Genomic DNA, 23,068 nt, shown 5'->3' on the forward strand with positions numbered 1-23,068 from the left:
ACAACCAGTGCCAGGGCAGAGACAATTCCCTCATTGCTATTGTTATCCTGTTAAGTGTTGACTGTTAACTATCCTGCACCCACCTATGTAAAAGACACAGGTGTCTATCATTTTACTTTTTACCCAGTCCTAGAGGTTTCCCTGCTTTGCTTTCTCCCACCTCCCTAATCTATCACCAGTGGATTTCCTGTAACTCACTTATGTCTCCTCCTTTGATGATAATTCATACAAATAGGTAAAAAACTGCCATTCTCTGGAGCATTATCTCAATACATTGAAATTCCACTTCCTGGCAATTCTGTTTCCTGGCAATTGTCAACAGTTTGGCTCAAATAAACTCACAAAAATTCTTTACTGGTTTGAATGTTTCTTAGGGTAAAAATAACATACCTTTGGAATGCCAGGGCAACTCCTCTTTTAGCCAGACCCCTCAGGGGACAGCCAATACATCAGGGTGAAGACCATAAATCCTCTCACTGTTATTGTTACCATGTTCATTGTTAATGGTCCTATACCTACCTAATTAAAAAATGTATGTGTCTATCATTTTACTTTTCACCCAATCCCAGATGTTTCCCAGCTTTGCTTTCTCCCATATCATTAATCTAATCCCCAATGGATTTCACGTAACCCACTTGCATCTGCTCTTTTGATTGTAATGTATAAAATTAGGTGCAAAACTGCCGTCCTCTGAAGCATTATCTCAATCCGTTGAGATTTTGCTTCCTGGCAGTTGTCGTCAGTTTGGCTCAAATAAACTCACAGAAAATTCTCTATAGATTTGAATGTTTCTTACATGGACAGTACAGGAATGAAGATAGTAAGGAATTGGACTGATCCAGGTCTGGAGCTCTACCAGGGAGGTATGATGAAAACTGTGGGTAAAACTGAAGAATCTAACAGTATAAGTAGGGACCCTTAGTGGGTGACTATACAAAGTCAGAACCATTTAAAACTATAGTATTTAAATGGAATTGTGTCTAAAATTGCAAACTATCTGAAAATGTGTTTTTGTTAGATTGTGCAAGAATACCAGAGTTTTAAAATAGATACATACTCTGAAAGTTATAAGCTCCAATTTACATATGTTCTTTACTCCACACCCCCTGCCCCTTCCATCTACCAAAAAGGCCAAATTCCAGGGTTATTTCATGCATCTGTGTCCAGCTGATCCTCACATATCCTCCTGTTGTCCTGGGGAAATTATCTATACTAATAAAAGGGTAATATGCTAATTAGACCGGGAGACCTTCCAGACATCCTTCCGGACAAAGCCATGGTGGCGGGCTAAGGCAGAGGCAGTTACAGGCGATCAGGCCAGGAAGGCAGGGCAGTTAGGGGTGATCAGACCGGTGAAGGGGCAGTTGAGGGAGAGCAGGCTGGCAGGCGAGGGCAGTTGGGGGCAAGCAGGTTGTCAGTGGGGGGCAGTAGGGGACAATCAGGCTGGCAGGGGGGCAGTTGGGGACAAGCAGGCCGGCAGGGGGGGCAGTTGGGGGTGATCAGGCAAGCAGGGGGGCAGTTGGGGGCAATCAGGCCAGCAAGGGGGGACAGTTGAGGGCAAGAAGGCCGGTGGGGGGCAGTTGGGGGCGAGCAGGCCGGCAGGCAGAGTGGTTAGAGGTGATCAAGCAGGCAGGCAGGTGAGAGGTTAGGAGCCAGCAGGATTGCAGGAGGGATGTCTGACTGCCAGTGGGATTGGGCCTAAACAGGCAGTCGGACATCCCCTGAGGGGTCCCAGATTGGAGAGGGTGCAGGCAAGGCTGAGGGATCACCCCGCCCCATGCATGAATTTCGTGCACCGGGCCACTAGTACTATGATATTCCTCTTCTCCTCCGCTGTTCACCCCATCGCTCAGCTTAGCCCACTTCAGGCAATCTCTTTGGCATAGACCACCTCCACTCACCTCCTTCACAGGAACATCAATATCTTTAACTAAAATGCTCAGGAAGACCTCTCCAAACTTCCTTGTTGGTCTCTATTTAACTATGCACGTACCTCTAACTAAACCTGGTTTTCTCTAGCACCAATATTTTTAATTTGTATTCATTTTATTTCTGTCCCTTACTTATGAGCATTGCAAGGATATTAACTTTATTACTTTTCTCACTGTGAATGCACTCTATTTCAGCTATATTATGTGTTAAGCACTTTGGTGGCTAGATTAGAACCCAAGCACCACGCAAAAAAGTACTATTCATAGATATATGGGGAAATACAGTACAAATTCTAATTTAACAGTTCTCAAATGAATTTTTAAAATATAGCTCATTTCAAAGTTGATTACTTTCTGGATGATTTCTGGGGAGTTTCTTAAAAAATATTCCAAGTCCTGAAGCAAATTTTATTACATTTTTTAAAATATAGCTCACCTGGACTAAAATGAAACATAAAATTCAACTACCAGAGAAGTCACTTTCACAATTTTGCATTCAAAAATGTTTATATAGATATCTGAAAAAAATTAGCATAACATGGTTAACATGCAAATTTTTCCAAATTTATGTTTAAAAAGTTACAGGATATTCTACATATTATTAATAAAGAGCATTCAATTCAGTACAAATTTATGTAAGTCATCTAAATATGGCTATATTCCTTCAATAAACATAAAGGCTGTGGTAATTAATATTTCCCTACATACTTTTGTATACAGTAATAAACACACAAAATGAAAAACAGTTATTATTTTTTAAAAATTACAGTGCAGTTGCTATAAACACTACATTAAATAGCTAATGGAGAATATTCTTTTCAAAGTAGCAAAACTCACGCTGTCAATTAAAGCCAGATTTCTTTCACTTTATCTAATAAATTGTTTAATGTAGTGTGTCTGAATCTGGGGTGTATGGAGATATTTTCAGGGTCCATGAGTTCTCTATGAGAATGTGTAACTTTGTGTTTTCATTTGACAACAATTTAAAAAATTAATACAGCATATTGTGGATTATTTGAGCACACATACAATTTCACTGTATTTTTGTATTTGTTTTCATAATCACCTATAAAGGCCAGATGATGTCACAGTGCATCCTATCTAATAAAAAATAAAAAGGGTAATTGAACGTACCTTAGCTATGCTGCCCATTGGCTAATCAGGGCGATATGCAAATTAACCGCCAACAAAGAGGGTGGCCGGCAGCCACACAGCTGAAGCGAGCAGGAGACTTGTTTGCTCCAGTGATGGAGGAAGCCAAGGTTCCCCGCCTGCTGTGGCCCGGCTCTGAGCTCTGAAAGCAACTAAGTTTCAATTATAGAAGCTAAACAAACCCCAGATACCAGCTTTCAGCAGGCTGTGGCCTCCGAGCTGGAGCAAGCAGGATGGCAACAAAGTTTCAATTATACAAGGTAAATAAATCCCAGAATAAAAAAGAAAGAAAGAAAAAAAGGAGAGGCTGGGAGCTTCAGTTGCCAGCCAGCCTGAAAATGGGCCTCAGCCCCTCACTCAGACTGGCCAGGCACCCCAGTGGGGACCCCCACCCTAAAGGGGGTGTGGCCAGCCTGAAAACAACCATCAAACCTCATCCAGGCTGGCCAGGCACCCCAGTGGGGAACCCCACCCTGAAGGGGGTGTGATCAGCTGCAAACAGCCATCAGCCCCTCACCCAGGCTGGCCAGGCACCCCAGCGGGACCCCTACCCTGTTCCGGGACACCCTTCAGGGCAAACCAGACAGCCCCCACCTGTGCACCAGGCCTCTATCCTATATAGTAAAAGGGTAATATGCAAACTGACCCTAACAGCAGAAGGACTGGGAATGACTGGTCACTATGACACACACTGACCACCAGGGGGCAGACACTCAATGCAGGAGCTGCCCTCTGGTGGTCAGTGTGCTCCCACATGGGGGAGCTCTGCTCAGCCACAAGCCAGGCTGACGGCTGCCAGTACAGCGGTGGTGGTGCGAGCCTCTCCCGCCTCCTCAGCAGCACTAAGGATGTCCGACTGCAGCTTAGGTCTGCTCCCCTCTGGCACGTGGACATCCCCCGAGGGCTCCCAGGCTGCCAGAGGGATGTCTGATTGCCAGCTTAGGCCCAATCCCCCGGAGAGCAGGCCTTAGCCAGCAGGAGGTTATCCCCTGAGGGGTCCCAGACTGCGAGAGGGCACAGGCCGGGCTGAGTGACCCCCTCCCCGAGTGCACAAATTTTTGTGCACCGGGCTTCTAGTTATGTAATAAAAGACTTTATAACTACTACTGTGATGCTAGGGCCTAATTCTAGCAGGTCATAAATGCAAGAAGTCCTCAGAAGGTTGATGGGCTTCTATATTCAGCAGGGCTGAATCATATTACCTGCTGCTGAAATAGCTGAAAGCATCTCCCCAAACCTAAAAATCTGCATATATTATTGCCTGCTGTCAACAGCCGAGGGCAGTTCCCCCAACCTGACAATTTTACTGTTTACCAAACTTTACCTTTAATATGTGTGTTTGCTTTGCTTTAGGGCAGTTTGTGTTAATAAAAAGCGAGGGGTCCAGAGATTCAGGGAGCACGTGATTACTGAAGCTTGGTCTCTTCTGGCTTCCCCGAAAAATGCCTCCCAAATTTACATTTCATGTCTAGTCTCTTTATTAATTTACTCACAGTCCTTCTCCAGATTCCTGAACCCTTCTAGATGCTGAGGAACACCCTGGCACTATGACAAGAGAATTAAGGCATCACAGGAAACATGTGGCCAAACTTAAAGGATTTGGGCTGCAGCCTCAGAACCATAAGCACCTTTCAAAAAGTCATTTAGTTCCAGCAAAACATCACTCACTATATGAAATTAATATTGTCAATTTTTTACTTTATTGACAAAGATTGACTTTCTAGATTTGCTTTTATCCTGTTCATAAGTCAGATATGGCTTTGTATATGTATAGAGTTTAAAAAGAATATCAAGGCCTAGTTATAACTTAAAGTAAAAATAACGTAAGCCAATACAAAAACTATGTGAGAATGTTTTTCCTTATACAGTATTTGGACATGTCACAATTTTGAGAAAAATATGGTTTCCTTGAGTTTTTCCTCATATGAAAAAGCAGAAGATGTGACCAGGAACCTTGCACCATTTGCATCAATCCTGCACTGATTATTTAATCAAAGCTTTAATTAAGCAAACACTTCTGGCATTTTTACAGACAGTACATAAAACATGACAACTACCGGGGTTGCATCAACCACACTTCCCAGCATTCAGCTATGTTCCTGTTAACCTTTATGGTTTTGTTGGTCAATACATCCTGAAAGTCAATCAATATATACGAAGGGCTCAGAGGGAACTTGTGAAATACCCTGGAGGGTCAAGGACGCGCGATCACTGCAATAGCTGGGTCTGTCCCAATAGCATTAACATCACTCAACAGAAGGAGCCATACATCTTTTAAAAGTGAAAAATTCCCCAATATAATGCATACTCTAGTAACTAATAAACAAAGCAAACATAGTTCATCACATATGCCAAGATTTTATCATAAATACATATAAAAATAGATCAAATTTCTCATAAAGACTATATATGATAAAGTTAATGTAATTCAGTTTTGCAATGGAAACAAAATTATCTTAAATCAAGTATGGCATGAGAAAATAAATAATCAATTTACCCAAGTTCTCTAATCTTGACAATAATTCTATTGAATGTAACCTTCCATTGATTTATTCAAATTTATTTTACTTAATTATTACAAATGCACATATGTGAGCATAAAACTGCCAAATGAAATAAAATAATGTTAACACCATCACTTCTCGTATCTACATATTTATTGATTTCAAAGTTTAAAATAAAATATTGTTGTTTCATACACTCAAAATGTGATTCTATCCTTATATTTTTATTCGCATCACTCGAGCCACTCGATGTCTTTAATTTATGTTAATTAGCTTTATCCTCTACTTGCTGTAAAAATTATGTCAAGTCAAATTATTTCACAGTTTCATGCATAATCAAAGGTCAGGAACTAAAAGTGTTTATGCATTCAGCTGTCGTAAAGTTGCTGACTATATTACAGGTGCAGACATGCTAGTCAATACATAAGAAAATAAATGTTATTAATTTCTCCCACTTCCACTTGTAGGAACAATTTTTTTTCTTTTTCTATTCTGCTCCTTTTTGAATTTAAAAACTGCCTGTCTCCCTCCTTTGCCTTTCGAGAATCTTTTTGTTTTGTTTCCCCTTTAATTCATCTTGCTGGCCAAGAACTTGGGCCAGAAAAGACAATCAGTTTTGTCTTCAGAGTGCACAGCTTCATCATTAAGGATGTCAACTCCAACTCTTGAATGAACACACCTCCTGCAGTCCTTCAGAGACACCTGTAGGCAGACCCCCTATGTCTGCAGCTCATATTTCTATCTTTCTATCATGACTTAGCTAATACATCACTTCCTCAGCAGTGGCTTCTCTGACCTGCTAGGGCCAGGTTGGTCCTTTCTTCTTTTGTGCTACGAATGCACAAAGCTTTCTTGCTATTTTATCATACAACTAGAGGCCCGGTACACAAAATTTGTGCACAGGTAGGGTCCGTAGGTCTGGCTGGCATTCAGGGCTGTTCGGGGCCTTCCTTCCCCAGCTGCTGGCTGCTGGCTAGGGTCTTCCTTCGTTCTGTGCCGCCTCCTGGTGATCAGCACACATCATAGTGAGTGGTCGAACTCCCGAGGGGATAATTTGCATATTAGCGTTTTATTATATAGAACTGGTCTTGTCTTTTTCTCACCACGCCAACTATGAACTCCTTAAATGAAGAAATTATCTTATTCATCTTTCTGACCCCACTGCCTACCACAGGAAATGACACATCATAGACATTCAATACGTGTCTGAGGAGTACATATCACTGAAGATGTCTTCTCCTCTATCTCTAGCACACTACCTATTGAGATTTTATTTTTACCTTCTTGTTGTTTTCCTGAGCTCAATATATATTGACATTAATGGGTTACACTCATTTATATATAAGACCTGGTATTTATTTTGCCTTAAAAAATGTAAAAATAGTTGTGGCAGAAACTCCTAGTTGTCCATCAAATTTTGTCCAACTTCTCTAGATTTCCTAGCCTTTCTTGCAGCCAATGGCCAAATGGGATGTGCCAGGAGGTCATATATGACAGTTCTGAGTACAGGCCTTAAAACAGCACGTCAGACTCTTTGCATCCACCTCTGCCATCACAAGTGTTGGGAGACCCATACCTTTGTCTCAGCTTCAAAGATGAAGATGAAGGCAATGAACTTGGGAATGAAGGGACAATAAGATTTTATCTGGGTCATGCCAAACTGGCCCTCATCATTTTTGCATTAGAAATGCTTTTTAAAAAAATTTTAGCCACTATACTATTGAGTATTTTTGTTTTAGCAGCTTAGCCTTCAACCTAACATTTAAGAATTTTTTTAAAAAAATTATGTCAGTTATTAGGCAATTTTAAATGATGAAAATCACCCAAGTAGATGTTTTATGTAATATAACTGAAAGAAAGAGAACTAAAGCACTTTTCCCAGGATTCTATGTGAAAACTATGCATTCCTTGGGGTGCAACCTGAGAAACACTGCAAAAGATGGGGAGCAAGCAGGGCATTACAGTGACTACTGTGCTGGGCAGAATCAGACTTTTTTCAAACCCAGTAGGTGCAGTCAGAGATCCAAGGCAAGACACATATATGAAATAGCTCCCACGTGGCACAAGCCACATCCTCTCCTTTAATTGCCCACAGATCAGCAAATGCTGCTACTGTTAAGGGGATTTAAACTAAGTGGTGCCTATTCATTTTTCTCCTGGACCTTAGTCATCTCCTGGTTCCCCGTGGCTTGCTAACATGGTAATAATTCTATAGAAGAATAAATAGTCAAAATATCTGAATGGGCTTTTGAGAAAAGTGCAACAAAAATGGCCAAGAAGCACAGGGAAAGGAGCTCAAGTTCACTAGACATTAGGGAAAGGCAACTTAAAGCCACAATGCAGCCCTGGCTAGTGTGGCTCAGTTGACTGAGCACAGTTCAGTGCACCAGGGGTTGCTGGTTTGACTCTTAGTCAGGGGCCCTGGTTGCAGGCTCTATCCCAGTGATGGTGAACCTTTTGAGCTCGGCGTGTCAGCATTTTGAAAAATCCTAACTTAACACTGGTGCCGTGTCACATATAGAAATGTTTTGATATTTGCAACCATAGTAAAACAAAGATTTATATTTTTGATATTTATTTTATATATTTAAATTCCATTTAACAAAGAAAAATCAACCGAAAAAATGAGTTCGCGTGTCACCTCTGACACACATGTCATAGGTTCGCCATCACTGCTCTATCCCATGTAGGCGGCATGCAGGAGACAACAGATGGATGTTAGCTCTCGCACTGGTGTTTCTCTCTTCCTCTCCCTCTCCCTTCCTCCCTCTCTCTCTAAAAATCAGTAAAATATTCTTTAACAAATCCTATATAATAAAACCTAATATACTAAGTGTCTGGTCGTCCATTCAACCAATCAAAGCAAAATATGCTAATAATATGCTAAGGCCGCTCAATCACTTGCTATGACGTGCACTGACCAACAAGGGGCAGACGCTCTGATCAGTAGGTTAGCTTGCTCCTGGGGTCCGGCGATCAGAACTGAGCGAGAGGGGCCAGACATGCCCTGGAGCCCTCCCCACAGTCCCTCCCTGGCTGGCCAACCTCCTGCATCCCTCCCTGGCCCTGATCATGCACCGATGGGGTCCCTTGACCTGGCCTGCTCCCTCTCGCAATCTGAGACCCCTCAGGGGATGTCGGAGAGCTGGCCAGGCCGAGGAACCCCATTGGTGCATGAATTTGTGCACCAGGCCTCTAATAATAACATAATGCAATATCACTACACATTCATCAGAAAGGCCAAAATTAAGACTTGGGATTCTCAATGCTAAGTGTGACAACCAGCATGCTCATATACCAGAAATGGGATATACATTGGTACAACCACTCTGGAAGACTGTTTGACATTATTTACTCAAACTGAACACATACACATTCCATCAACCAGCCACCTCACTCTTGAAAACAGTCCCAAACAAATGCATACATTTTGCCACAAAAATCGGTGCACAAATATATATACAGCAGCAGCATTTATAATAGCCTAAAACTAGTCACTACCCAAATGATCAAATTCGTGCACGGGTAGGGTCCCTAGGCCTGGCCAGCTATCAGAGCTGATCAGGTTCACTGCCTCCCTGCCTCCTGGCCTCCTCCTTCCCTCACCACCCGTGCACCACCACTGTGCGGATCCCCCCCACTCCTGTTTCCCTCACTCCCTCAGCGGTCCGCCAGCCATGTTCCATGCCGCCCCCTGGTGGTTAGTGCCCTTCATAGTGAGTGATCAAACTCCTGGCCCCTGGTCAAACTCCCAAGGGGACACTTTGCATATTAGCCTTTTATAGATGATAGATAGATAGATAGATAGATAGATAGATAGATAGATAGATGATAGATAGATAGATAATAGATAGATTCAAAGTTCAAAACAGGATAACCTCATCATAGGTGGACTTTTAATGTCTGGATATAATCATGTGAGGGTGGGAGGGGAGAATGACTAAGGGGACGCCTGATAAGGGCTTCTAAGGGACTGGGAATATTCTTTCTGGTTATATGACAGATCTCCTTGCATGCCCATGTTTTATTTGTGAAAATCTAATAAGCTTTGCCGCTATAATCTATGCACTAATCTGAATGTATGTTACATTTCAATAAAAGGTTTTTACAAATTACATGCTAGGAAAAATCATACATTAAACACTCTAAGAGTTCAGTCTTATACTAGCATCACCCACCTATTTACCAAGAATGCAAAGGGTGATTTACCTTACAGAGATAGTTTTCAGTGGAGCTGACAGTTACACAAATGAAGCTGTTATTGCTTTTTTAGGAAGTTTAAGGAAAGGAAACTGGTAATGGGCACTGTTGTATCCTTTCCCCTCAACAAGGCAACCACTGGCAGGACTGATTTTCTGCATTGTCTGGATTTTGTGTTTTAGGTTTTTACTTGAGGAAGTACTGATGATGTGACAGACAAAAGGATATCATATTACCTCACCCTGACATATTTCTGAGACAGTGGGATCCACACTTTGAAGAGAGCATCCCAAAGGGCAGAGATTGGAAGGAGGACTTCTCATGAGACATGACCCTAGATTTCAGAGTAGTTGTCTCCTCTAAATTATTCAACCTTCATAATTGAACCACTGCTGTAATTATATTTCCCAAATTACTTTTAGTAGAGATAGCAGACACTTTCAGTTTAAATTAAATCAGGAAAATTTAGCACACACTGGGCTTCATCAAATTCTCCTGCATACATATATTTAAAAAAAATTCTCGAATGCCCTTTAGGAGATTGTGTTCTCCTTTAGTGAATAAATGTATAAAAAATGTATAATTATATTGCTATAAATAAAACAAATTTACCAGAGACAAAGGTAAATTTGAAATAAAATCAGAGTTGAACAAATTAAATTCAACGTAGGAATTTCTAAAAATGATAAACACTGTATATGATATATGCAAACACATACAAAGAAACTTTCACATACGCACACCTTTTATTTCACTGAGATTTGATATAGCTACTAATTTGAACAGAGGACACAACAAACATATACCCATCTCCTGGAATGCAGATCTGAGTTGTGTAGGTGGGAAATTCAAAGAGGAAATATTCATCCTTAACTGCCAAGCCAAATATAAAAAAAGCTAAAATCTTTTACAGATATTAAGAAGTTAGAATTTACTTGGAAAGATCAAGTTCTATTACTGATGCAATTTAAAGATAAGAATTTTCTGCAATAAAGGAAATTAGAGTCACTTAGAAATCTCAAATGGTATTTCATTCATCCATTCCTTCTTCATTCAACAAATATTTACTATGTACCAAGCACTGTTCCTGTAAACAAAACAAAAATCCCTGCCTTCATGCAACTTACATCCTACAAGAGAAAACAACACTCAACTACTTCCAGCAGATGGCAGGGAGGAACAAAGGCTCTCAGGGGGCATGAAGCAGGCCAGGAGAGCTGGCTGTAGGAGGCAGGCAGCTGGGGAGTGCAGGACAGCGTGGTGGCCACAGGAGTAGTTCACAGGAGCCAGATCACAATGAACCACAGGTCACAGAGTTGGATTTTGTTCTCTTCTCTCCACTGCCTTCAGGATAAAGTACAAAGACAGAGTGTGGCACTCTCAGTCCTCCAGTCTGCCTCACTCCAGCCTCCTCGCTCCCTAAAATCGCTTGTGCTGCACTTTACCAAATCCACTGTGGGCACCAGGCTCTCTCTTCCCTGAGTACCCCTGTATGTCCTGTTCCTTCAGCTGCAAGAACTTCTCCCCCGTTTTCCCTTCCCACTTTTGGTCCCCTGTGCTAATGTTAGGTATTGACTCTTCCAGAAAGCCTTCTTGTGGCCTATTGTGGTAGGCAGTTACACATAAGCTGAGCACGGGTGATGGGCCAGGGACAGAAGGTTGACAGGACAGAAAGCCCTGGGTGCCAGTTTTTCCAGGACAAAACTGGAAAAACAAGAACGTCACTCCCAGGGTAACCTTCTCTCCCCTAGCATATTGCTGGTCATGGGGTTTGGATCCTCTGATCTTTCATATCACTGTTCATTCGGTTTAGACCCCCTGACCTTTCTTCCCTAGAAATAACATCTAGGCCTCAGTTGTGTTTCAGCTACAGACCCAGAAAAGCAACAGAACCAGACAAGGGACTCCATGGCTAAGGTCAGGACCAGCTGTAATGAATAATGACCCCTTCTGCCCGGGTGCTGACCAATCAGCGGAGACCCAGATCCTGAAGGACACACCTGGAAAGCTGCTGAATATTCTATTGAGATCCTCTCCCGGGATCACCCCTAAAATCTCCACCCTTAAAACCCTTAGGACAGAGGACCTAGTACACTCTTTCCTCCCAGGAGCTCCCCCACCCCCGCTTTATCCCCCTCCTATTCCCCCCAGGCACGTTACCTTTACCTTCCTCTCTCCTAAGCTCCAAGGTCCCTTCTTTTACCTCTGTAATTTGTTTCCTGAGCCCATTTCTCCTACCACTCATTTCTTCCACCTATGTGATATTCTAAATAAATGTTCTTTTATAGTTTGGGTCTTGGCTCTGAATTCTTTCTTAGCCAGAATTTAAGTACTGAGGATGCTGAACCCAGGTCCTGTCTTACCCCTCTGGTCTCACACCTGGTGCTGTTCTTGCCACCGCCAACATCATGAACTCCTGGCTGAGCTGAGGGTTTTCCCATGTGTTTCCACAGAATATAACATTACCCCCATCATATTCTTTACTGTGTTTACAGGCTATTGTAACCCCTTGAAAATAAGGGATGGGTCCATTTGCCTGGTATCTTATGCTCCTAACAGGGTTTGGCATATAAAATAAATATTTGTTGAATGAATGCTGGATCTTAAACCAGGCTCAAATCTCTCTATAGAAAACTTAAAGAGTTATTTACGTTATCAGATCTACATAAAGATGGCGATTTTGGAAAAAGCTCTAATTCTGAATCATTCTGTAAAATCTCCAGTTCCTTCATGTCTCTGAACCAATTTAGCCTTCAACTAGTTGGTTCACTAATTAAATAAGAAATACTAGGTGCAGTTTTACCTTGCCAGAAGCTCCCAGTAGAAATGAGAGGGGAGATTAAAACAAGTAGAGTGCAAAGACACTTCTTTTTGTTTGTTTGCAATGGCATTACCCATTAAATCCTTCTCCATCTTCTCTACTTAATAAAATAAAGGCCACAGGCAACCAGGAGCTAGTAATCAAAGTGCAGCACAATGTGTCCCTCTTTCCGAGCAGGTCCTCCTTCAGTTCTTTGGAGAAGCAAAGCCTGGGGACTCAGGCTGTCAGCAGGGGACAGAAGCAGACCTTTTAAGTGCTGAACTGAAACCAATAAACCAGTACAAACCTCAAAAGGAACTGAAGCTACATTTAATATTGGAAAATCAAGATGAGTAAGCAAAACAGCTTCTAAGTCAAATGTGGACATGTATTTATCATATATATGTATGTAATTGGTTAAAAAGAAAACAAAATGAGAAGAGCAACAATCATTATTTAACTCTTCTGTTTTTAGGTTTCTCTGAAGCTTTTTCTTTGACTCTGATGTTTGGCTATGTATCAAATATAATATGTTGATATAGATAACATTTTTCTAATATGTAAATTAGATTCATAATCTGTATACCAATTAAAATTTACTAGTATATAAGGCCTAATAATATAAAATGGGAGTGTGACAATATGCCTAAAGAGGAGTAAGTTTTGAATCAAAGAATAAACCTTCTCTATAAGTTAAAAATGCAAACCTAAAATAAAATATGGAATTAATAGGTTATCAAGAAACTGATGCTGAATTATTAAGGCAGAGCCTCAAATGGATAACAAAGTCATTCATTTGGCGTGCATATCCTCCTCAGCCCTAAGAGAAGCTCTGTCTCTGTATAATTTATTCTGAAAATACACAGTTCCAGCTTACAGACCAATCTAAAGTAACCAATAGTATATTTACAGAACTATTTTGTTTGTTCTGTCATGGGCTATCTACTTTTTATCAGATTGGAATTCCCCAAGTATAAGTACTAGGAGGCAGGGCCCCAATTCCAACTCTGTCAATCTACAAGGAAACTGATTCAAGTCAGCAACTCTAATTTTTAGACAATCTGTGGGCCCTCTTTAACTCTCCACTGCTGCCTCTTCTACCTTGCGATGTGCCATTTTTCTGAGTCTGGTTCTTTCCTTTTCATAAATCTCTCACTGTTTAAATCAGCTGAAGCTGGGATTGTCACCCAGTCTGAGGAAATCTAGCTTCTGTTTTTTCTCTTGACAGCGACAAGTCAGGATGGGGAGTTCATTGTTTTGTCTCAGTTGCCTTTCTTGAATTCTCTTAGAAGGCTAAACAGGAACATTGTGGACGCAAAAGGATATAATTTCAGAGTCAGAGAAAGTTGAGCAAACTTTCTAAAAACTGAATGGAAGCCCTAAATAGGTTTAAAAAAAGCAAAAGAAGAAAATGTTATTCAAAAAGCCTTAATTTAAAAGCAAATTGCTTGAAAACCCTGGCACGACAGACTATTCAACCAGTGGTTGTTAGCTAGCGGTAATTTTGACACCCAGGGGACATTTAGCAGCATTTGGAGTCCTTTATGACCATCACAGTGGGCGGGAGGGGTGCTGCTGACATCTAATGAGTAGAAAATGGGGTACTAAACATCCTACAATGTACAAAACAGCACCCACAACAAAGAATTCTCTGGTTTAAAATGTCAATAGTGTCAAGATTGAGATACCCTGCCCTACACTACTATTTCCCTTTAAATCAGATATAAATGCCCCACAGAGCTAAAATAACTCTCCCCCAGTCCACAATACCCAGACACTGTTATGATTGCCTCTGAAACCTCATTTCTATCCTAATGTTCAAAGAAAGTCTCAAAACTCATCTGTCAATATCACGATTCACCTAAGAACTACACAGGTGGGGAAAAACTGAAAAAGAATCAATAGGGGAAAGAAATGAGCCCAGGCAAAGGGCTGTAAAAGGCCAGGAGTGCCTGAGGGAGTGATAGGACACCCAGGGTGAAAATACAGTTGTGTTCATGGCCACGAATATTGGGAAATAAAACTATGAGGGATGCTGTGATCAGAATCCAATGTGTCTTATACATCACAGCAGTCCATATTTTCCTTTCTGAATAACAGTAATCTTTAAGGAAAAAAATTTTAAGTGGGGTAAAGAAATATGTTGTTTCTTAGAAAAAAAAATCTCTGGTGTCAGTTTAGGTGAAGATCTGACATGAGCAGACCTGGTAATAAGGAAGTTAGGAGACGGCCTCAATAGTACAAAAGCTAAAATTAGAATAGCTGGATGGAGGTGATGGCAATGGAGATGGAAAACAAAGACCAGAGAGGATTTAAATCTATTCTTAGGGATTTCCAGTTCTGTAAAATAGAACTTTAAGGGATAGAAACACTTTAAAAGAGTTAACATATCTCTATGTCCACTGTGCATCAAAGGAAAAGTATGGTAACACGTCAATGGATTAAGAGAAGTAAAGGTTATACAATGATCTTGTAAGCTATTTGAATAATTTCCCTATGACTTCTAAATAACATATACAGAAAATGTATGATATTACCTGCTCCAGGACTTCTTTATAGGTAATAGCTGCTTTAGTGTTTGTAACAGGACTGTCATAGATGATAGCAATCTTATCTCCTTTGCCATTTTCAATGTGACGATCAATGGCATTATAACAAATGTTAAGCATGCCTTCCACAAACCTGAAAAATAATTAGAAAGTAAAATTAAATGACTCTTTTCAAAAGATATTGTTGCTTAGTTAGCTTTGTACATTTCTAGTTTGGCAGAGCTGCCCTTAAAACACTGCTTCCCTCTGCATGTTATGCTAGGTAATGATAGCTATAAACTGGATATGCAAGATGACACAGAGTGGCATTTTTATTTTATTTTAATGATTGTGTATTTATTTTGATGTGCACTAAAAAAGTACCTCGCACTTCTAGGTGATGTCTTTGTGGGTTGTATTGCTTAGAATGAAACTAGAGTATAGAGCAATAAAATAATCTACGTGGTTGAAAGGAATTGTATATAAGTGCAGCACAGACACAATAGGCTGAGGGAACAAATGGTAGATGTATGACTGAAGACTGGGTACGGGCTGTAAAAAAACAAACTTACTGGAAAACTCAAGTCTTCTTTGAAAGATATTTAGATAGATACATAGATAGAAAGATAGATAGATAGATACATAGATAGATAGATAGATAGATAGATAGAACATTAGTTTCAGTTAAATATATCTCCAATTGCATAAAAAATAGGTGAGCTCTTTCCACATGTTGGAAATGCTTCATCGTTTGAATAAAAAATGGGCATGCACATAAAATTTTAATTTTTAAAAACTTTTGCAATTAAGTACTTTTCACCTCATAGTTGATCTTCCTATGAAAATACAGGCATCATGTATAGATGAAGATACTTTATAAGAAAATACAACTCATTTTTTTAAAAAAGGCTAATCATTTACCACTTTTTGAGGAGGAAGGGATGAAAATAAAAATACAAGCACAAAAAATGCTCCATTTGTCAGACTAGCAAACATTATAACAATGCCAAATAACGGGGGGGGGGGGGGGGGGCGGGAATAGTGAAGCAACAAGAAAAAGTCCTGTTAAATAGCTGAGTTTCACCTTCAAGTCTTCACTCAAAGTGCCTTTTGTGAAATTAAGCAGAAATTAAGAATAGCTATAGATACAGTGGCAGCATTACGAAGGAGCAGATTCAGAACGCAGCAGCAGGAGGGATCATTTCATCACAATCAAACAATGATAAATACTTCAATAATACTGAATTTGACTACCTTACAGCATAGCACAGGAAGTGGTTAATATAATCACTCTGAATTACCAAGTGTGAGAGCTTTAATACTTGTTCAAAAATATTGACCTAGCCAGTTTGCTCAGTGATTAGAACTCAGGCCCTTGGACTGAAGGATTACAGATTCAATTCCAGCCAAGGGTGTGTACCTCGGTTGCAAGCTGATCCCTGCCCAGGTTGGGGAGTGTGTGGGAGGCAACCAATCAATGTGTCTCTCTCACATTGATGTTTCTATCTCTCTCTAAGCATCAATGGAAAAAATACCTTCAGGTGAGATATAATAAAATTAATATCTGTATTAATATATACTAATAAAAGGGTAATATGCTAATTAGACTGGACAGCCTTCCAGACAAAGCCACAGTGGAGGGGGCCAAGGCAGAGGTGATTGGGGCAATCAGGCTGGCAGGGGAGAGCAGTTAGGGGCAACCAAGCCAGCAGGGAGGGCAGTTAGGGATGACCAGGCTGGCAGGGGAGGGCAATTAGGGGCAACCAGGCCAGCAGGGAGGGCAGTTAGGGGTGACCAGGCTGGCAGGGAAGGGCAGTTAGGGGCATCAGGCAGGCAGGCAGATGAGTGGTTAGGAGCCAGCAGTCCCGGATTGGGAGAGGAATGTCTGACTGCTGGTTTATGCCTGATCCCAGTCAGACATTCCCCAAGAGGTCCTGGATTGGAGAGGGTACAGGCCAGGCTGAAGGCCCCCCCCCCCCCCGCATGAATTTTGTGCACTGGGCATCTAGTATATATATATATATATATATATATATATATATATATATATATAATTTCATTGTTTATTGTCTTTCCCTCTCCCCACTTCCTGACGTGAAGAACAACTCCCTTGGTTTTGGGCTCATCCATGTGACTTGTCTTGGTTAATCATCAGACACAATACAAGTAGAGGCCTGAAAGCCTCCAGGTATTACCACTGCCTCTTCCTCAGCCAGAATGAATATTTGCAGGTGGGAACAGAGCCCGAAAGAAGTAAGAAGCCCAATCTAGCCAGATACATGTCTTGGAGCAATGTTTCCAGTTACACACATCCTAGATCAGCTAATCCCATGACAACCTACAGACACTAGCAATAACTGCTGAGCATTTCATGATTTGGAGATTTTTATGGTTATTTGATATGCAGCATAATTGCAGCCATAATTCACGAATACACCAAAACAAAAGGTAAAGTTTACTCAACATCTGTGGCAAAAATAAGAAGAGATGTTTTATAAAAATTCCCTACAAGATATTTATGTATTTTGTTGTTATTTTTGCTTTTGTTTCTGAAAATACACTTTAGGCACATGGAAGATTGACTTGCTGGAACATGTCTTGATGTCATTATTCTTTTTCCCTTTATCTACAGCATCTTCTCTACCAACTTTTGTGCTCAATATTTAGTCATGTTTATGACATATCACAAAAAAAGGGGCCTCTCAATTCCAAATACTCATGGAAAATTCACTTTATCTACTATCTCTTTTCTTGTTCCTTCTCAATATATTTTGGAGGAGGTCATCAAGAGGATAAGACCCTTGAGCTCGACCCAGACTATTGGTGGTTCCACATTCATTCCCAAACTAGCAGCCTTTTCAAAGAAATAACCTGAGGAAGTAAGGTGTTGTTGAGACCATCTGGACTGAATATATGACTGAACCCAGTTAAGGCCTCAATATAATCATTTAAGATCCTTGTGGGTGGATGTGAAGATCTACGTATCTTGCAGCTATCCAAGACAAGCCTGGTATATAAGTTCTCTTGCTTATTAAACCTACAACCTAACAGTCTGGAATGGCCTGCCTTTGTGTGTGTATGTGGGGGTAGGGGTCAGTTTGCAAAACAACAATATATTTCATGGAATATTCTTCCTTTGCCAAATTTTTAAATGGCAGTAAGCTTTAACATTCTATATCCATCCCTTTACTCACTCCATATACATTCTCTAAGGGATATCTACACTCCTATGGTTTCAACCTCGATCTTTAACACTGATCCCCTTTCTGAGTTCCATACACTATAACCTATAGCCTTCTGGACATTTATACTTGAAAAAATATGTCCAATTATAATCATTTTCAGCCAGCCTCCAGCCCATAACCCATTCTGTCAGCCTAAAATTCAAGAACCAGTTCAAGACACAAAAGTATTTATTTGGGAATCCAAGAATGGCAATTTTCAGGGTAAACAGATTTAGATAGAAATCCAAAGAGTGTCCAGATTACAGAAGAGGGAATCATGTTTTTGTATGAAAAAAAGAAAGAAAGAAAGATGAGGTTAAGTTGGTTTTAAAGGAGTTCATTGGTACTAACAAAGCTAGATTTGTACTTCATTGATTGGTCAAGTAAAATTGTCACTAGGTAAAATTTCACCTTTGTCAGTCCTGTCAACAAAAAATTCTCACTCTTGCCGACATGGAATGTGGGTGGTTTGGCCCCATTCAAAGGTTCAGAAATCAGGACATACAAGAGAGTTCCTCTGTAATGGCTGCTCCGGCTCCATTTTAAAATGGCTTCACTTATGTCAACTTTCACATTTCCCCCTTCTGATCAAGGTATTTTTTTCAAAAGGATCACAGATTAACCATTGGAGTGGATTTTCTCAATTTCCTCATATGTTCATATTGTGATCTCCTGTCACCAGAAATGTTCATATCTGGTATGTCATATTCATGTAGGAGAGAAACTGGTTTTCTTCAGAGCCTTTAGACCACATTTGAGCAATAGCAGTGCCAAACTGAGGAAGGCTTGCCATCCAGTTCTATGAAATACAAGTTAGCAAAATTCAGCATAAGGTAGTCAAATCATTTTCAATCTTGTCTTTTAATTGTCCATCTAAGATTTTATGTGGATTAAAAATCAGTTCAAAATTTTGTGTTGTCATTATTCTTGTGAAGTTCTTATAGCATTGTGAAAGATAGTAGATATCTACACTAATAAAATAGAAAGATGCAAATTGACCATACCTTCACAACACCCACCAGCCAGTCAGGAGTGAGTATGCAAATTAAGCCAACAAAGATGGCAAGTTAAATTGCATATGCAGAAGCCAAGCAGCCTGGGGCGTTCCACACCATCCCAGCTGCTGTGGGCCTCTGGGCAGCGTGGGAAGGCAGAGGAACGAAAGCAGAAAGCCTGCTCCGGGCCTCTGGGCAGTGTGGGAAGGCAGAAAGGTGGCTCCAGGCTGGAATGAAGGCAGAAAGGCGGCTCCGGCCTGAGTGAAGGCGGTGCCAGCAGCCAGGGAAAGGAAGGCCTATTCTTGCATGAATCTTTGTGCATCAGGCCTCTAGTAAGTTTAATAATAGCAATTATTCTTAAAATTAAAAACAGGACACGAATTCTAAATAGTAGAATAATTCTAAACCATGAAGCTATCCTTTTTAAACAGGTCAAAAACCCAAAAGCTTTCTAGAGGCACCTATAACCAGACTTATTCTCTGATTTTGTGCAATTGTGTTTCAATCTATCCTCAAGAATTTATTCAAGCACACAGGTAGTGACACAGACATCACCACCTTATTTTGCTAGAATATAGTCAAAAGCAATACAGTTATGTGCAACAACTTGAGAAAGTAAATTTAAAGATATTTCTAGAGCAGCCATGGCTTTGGCGATAGATTCAGCAATATCCCCTAAAGTCCTAATGTTTTAGGCAAATTTTTGTCCGTTTATTCAATTATGCCAATATACCACCACCATTGAAATAAAATTCTCAAGAATCTTATTTCTTCATTATCAGAGACATCACCTGGCAATTCTCATTTTGTTCTGTGATGTAAACTTAAATGTGATGACCAATCCTGAGTCTCTGATTGACTACATAATGAAATAGATGTAACCAGTAACCCAACTGTGCAGTAACTTCCCAGTAGGTAAGAATTTAAGCAACTCCACCATAGATTTTTCTGCCAAGTACAAGTGAAAATAAATCCTAATGGGACACAGATAATGGAGTTATGATAATGAAATTGACTGAAGTAAGGGTCTGAAGGGAGTAGGCACAGTGCAACTGTTGTAGAGCCAGCCACACATCATAGACCTGTTGAATCACCTCACTGGTGAAATGAGTTCCCCGGTCATTATGAAGTTCAAGAGGGGTTCCCCTATAACAGAGATACTTTTCTGTATTAGAATCTCAGCTAAAGACAAGGCAGTAGCCTGTCTACAAAGAGAGCAGATGCTTACTGAATTCATTCAAATAACAGCATTGCTATTGAAATAAGAATACTAATTGAGTTTCTGAAATCCAGAGGGATAAGGTAGAGTGAAAAGTTACTGTTTCACTTTTGTTCACAAAGATATACTTTACCAAACTGTTTTTAAGTCACAGATAGCTTAAAAGAAAAAGTTTCCTTAAATGCAATTCAGTGGTATGACCTGAACGTTATCAGAGACTTGTGTTCTAAAGTATTTGTCAGTCCTTTCCAATGAATTTCTCTAAAGATGAAGCATCAAAGTAAAATAGTAACTGTCTATAAATGACAAAACTTAAAAATGCCCATTTTTAAAGATAAATGAGTGTTTATCACAAATAAATTGACAGAGTAGACCGGTTTATGTGGCTCAGTGGTTGACCATCAGGGCATGAACCAGGAGGTCACAGCTGGATTCCCAACCAGGGCACATGCCTATGTTTCAGGCTCCATCCCCAGGAGATGGCATGCAGGAGGCAGCCTATTGATGTTTCTCTCTCACTGATGCTTCTATCTTTCTATTCTTCTCCCTTCCTCTTTAAAATCAATAAAAGTATATATTTTTCAAAATTAAATTGAGCAAAAAGATTTTGTGATTTCTGTAATATACCCATTATGAGAGATAATTGGAATTATGACTGATATTATATCAAGTCACATCAGAATTTAGGAAAGTTGAGGCATAAAGCAAGCACATTGGCATAATGATTATTTAGAATCAAAGTTAATTGAAAAGCAGCAAATATAAGGACACCTTAACCATCCTTTGTCTCCTGGAAGCAAGAAATACATCTCCCCTATAAAAGGTGCTTTCCCTTCACCTGGAGACTGAAAGAAATATCCATATCACCAGAGTCAGAGAAGTGAAGGCTGAGAGGCCTATCCTATCTACACTAATAAAAGAGAAACATGGTAATTGGCGTACGAACGCTACCCTTTTCATTGGATAATCAGTGAGTATATGCAAATTAACTGTCAGCCAAGATGGTGGCGGCAGCCAGGCCAGGATCAGCGGAGCCGAGAGGCCTCCCGGCCCTGGAATCAACGGAACCGAGAGGCCTCCGGCCCCTGGATCAGTGGAGCCGAGAGGCCTCCCGGCCCCGGAATCAACGGAACCGAGAGGCCTCCGGCCCCTGGATCAACGGAGCCGAGAGGCCTCCCGGCCCCGGAATCAACGGAGCCGAGAGGCCTCCCGGCCCCGGAATCAACGGAACCGAGAGACCTCCAGCCCCTGGATCAGCGGAGCCGAGAGGCCTCCCGGCCCGGGATCAGCGGAGCCGAGAGGCCTCCCGCCTGGGATCAGTGGAGCCGAGAGGCCTCCCGCACCCCGGATCAGCGGAGCCGAGAGGCCTCCCGCCCCGGGATTGGAGCCAAGAGGCCTCCCGGCCCCGGATCAGTGGAGCCGAGAGGCCTCCCGGCCGGGATCAACAGAGCCGAGAGGCCTCCCGCCCGGGATCAGCGGAGCCGAGAGGCCTCCCGCACCCCGGATCAGCGGAGCCGAGAGGCCTCCCGGCCCCGGGATCAGCGGAGCCAAGAGGCCTCCGGCCCTGGGATCAGCGAAGCCTGATGGAAGCCCTGTGTGTTTATGCACCCTGGGGGTGCAGAGGTCCTGTCCTAGGCAGAGGCCTATGGCGAAAATTTCGACTCTGAGAAGCAGCCTACGGGCTGGAAGGCGGCTCCTCTGACCTCAGTGCTGGAGAAGACCATTAAGCAGAAAACTAAAGAAACCGATTTTACATCATTTCTCAGGTGGAGAACAGTTGGCATGTAAGCCCCTGACCAGTGCCCAGCCTCTCATCTGTCAGTCTATCTCACTCTTAGGTACCATGTTCTTTGTTCTGTCTTAACTGCAACTCATTTTTAAACTAGACTGCTTTAAAAAGAAGACTAAATAAAGTTTCCCTTAAGTTATTTAGGTGGTGCTGGGGCTGCTGGGGCTGCTGGGGGCCTGATAGAAGACACAAACATGCAATGGGGGGCCTGTACCCAGCAGCCCCAAGGTCCGCCACCTTGGTGCTGGGGCTGCTGGGGGTATCAGAGACACAAACCCGCAGGCCTGGCACCCAGCAGACCCAAGGCCTTCATGGCAGAACTAAGGAGCAGCAAGCCAAGCCGTAGGAAGCAGCAAGCAGGTGGGCAGTAACAAGGGAGGGGTCCCGGACTGCAAGAGGGCACATGCTGGGCTAAGGGACCCCCTACCCATCCCCAGTGCACGAATTTCGTGCACCGGGCCTCTAGTCTAATAATAGACAAAGATGCAAATTGACCGTACCTTCGCTACACCCACCATTGACTAATCAGAGCGATATGCAAATTAACCGCCAACAAAGATGGCTGCTAATTTGCATATATCGGCTGGGAGCGAAGACTGAAGACACCATAGAAGGAAACCAAGCAACGGATCTGAGGTAGCGGAGACAGACGGGAGAGAAGCGGCAGAGACTGGCGGGGTAGGAGCGGCAGAGAAAAGCTGGGTACGAGTGGCAGAGAAGGGGGGG

At 41.6% G+C, this 23,068-nt stretch overlaps 1 protein-coding gene across 2 annotated transcripts in view; it reads right to left on the reverse strand.

Annotated features, from left to right (window-relative positions):
- The window catches only part of ACSS3 (acyl-CoA synthetase short chain family member 3), a 160,059-nt gene that overhangs the window by 113,398 nt on the left and 23,593 nt on the right, over window positions 1-23,068 (reverse strand). For both annotated transcript variants that reach the window (XM_070409656.1, XM_070409657.1), the window contains exon 2: window positions 15,125-15,269. In XM_070409656.1, the coding sequence (XP_070265757.1) occupies window positions 15,125-15,269 (145 nt within the window). The remainder of the gene's footprint in view (window positions 1-15,124; window positions 15,270-23,068) is intronic.

Source organism: Myotis yumanensis, unplaced genomic scaffold (assembly GCF_028538775.1).
Source record: "Myotis yumanensis isolate MYYU_CA2020_CCGP unplaced genomic scaffold, mMyoYum1.0.hap1 SCAF_3, whole genome shotgun sequence".
NCBI classification, from domain to species: Eukaryota; Metazoa; Chordata; class Mammalia; order Chiroptera; family Vespertilionidae; genus Myotis; species Myotis yumanensis.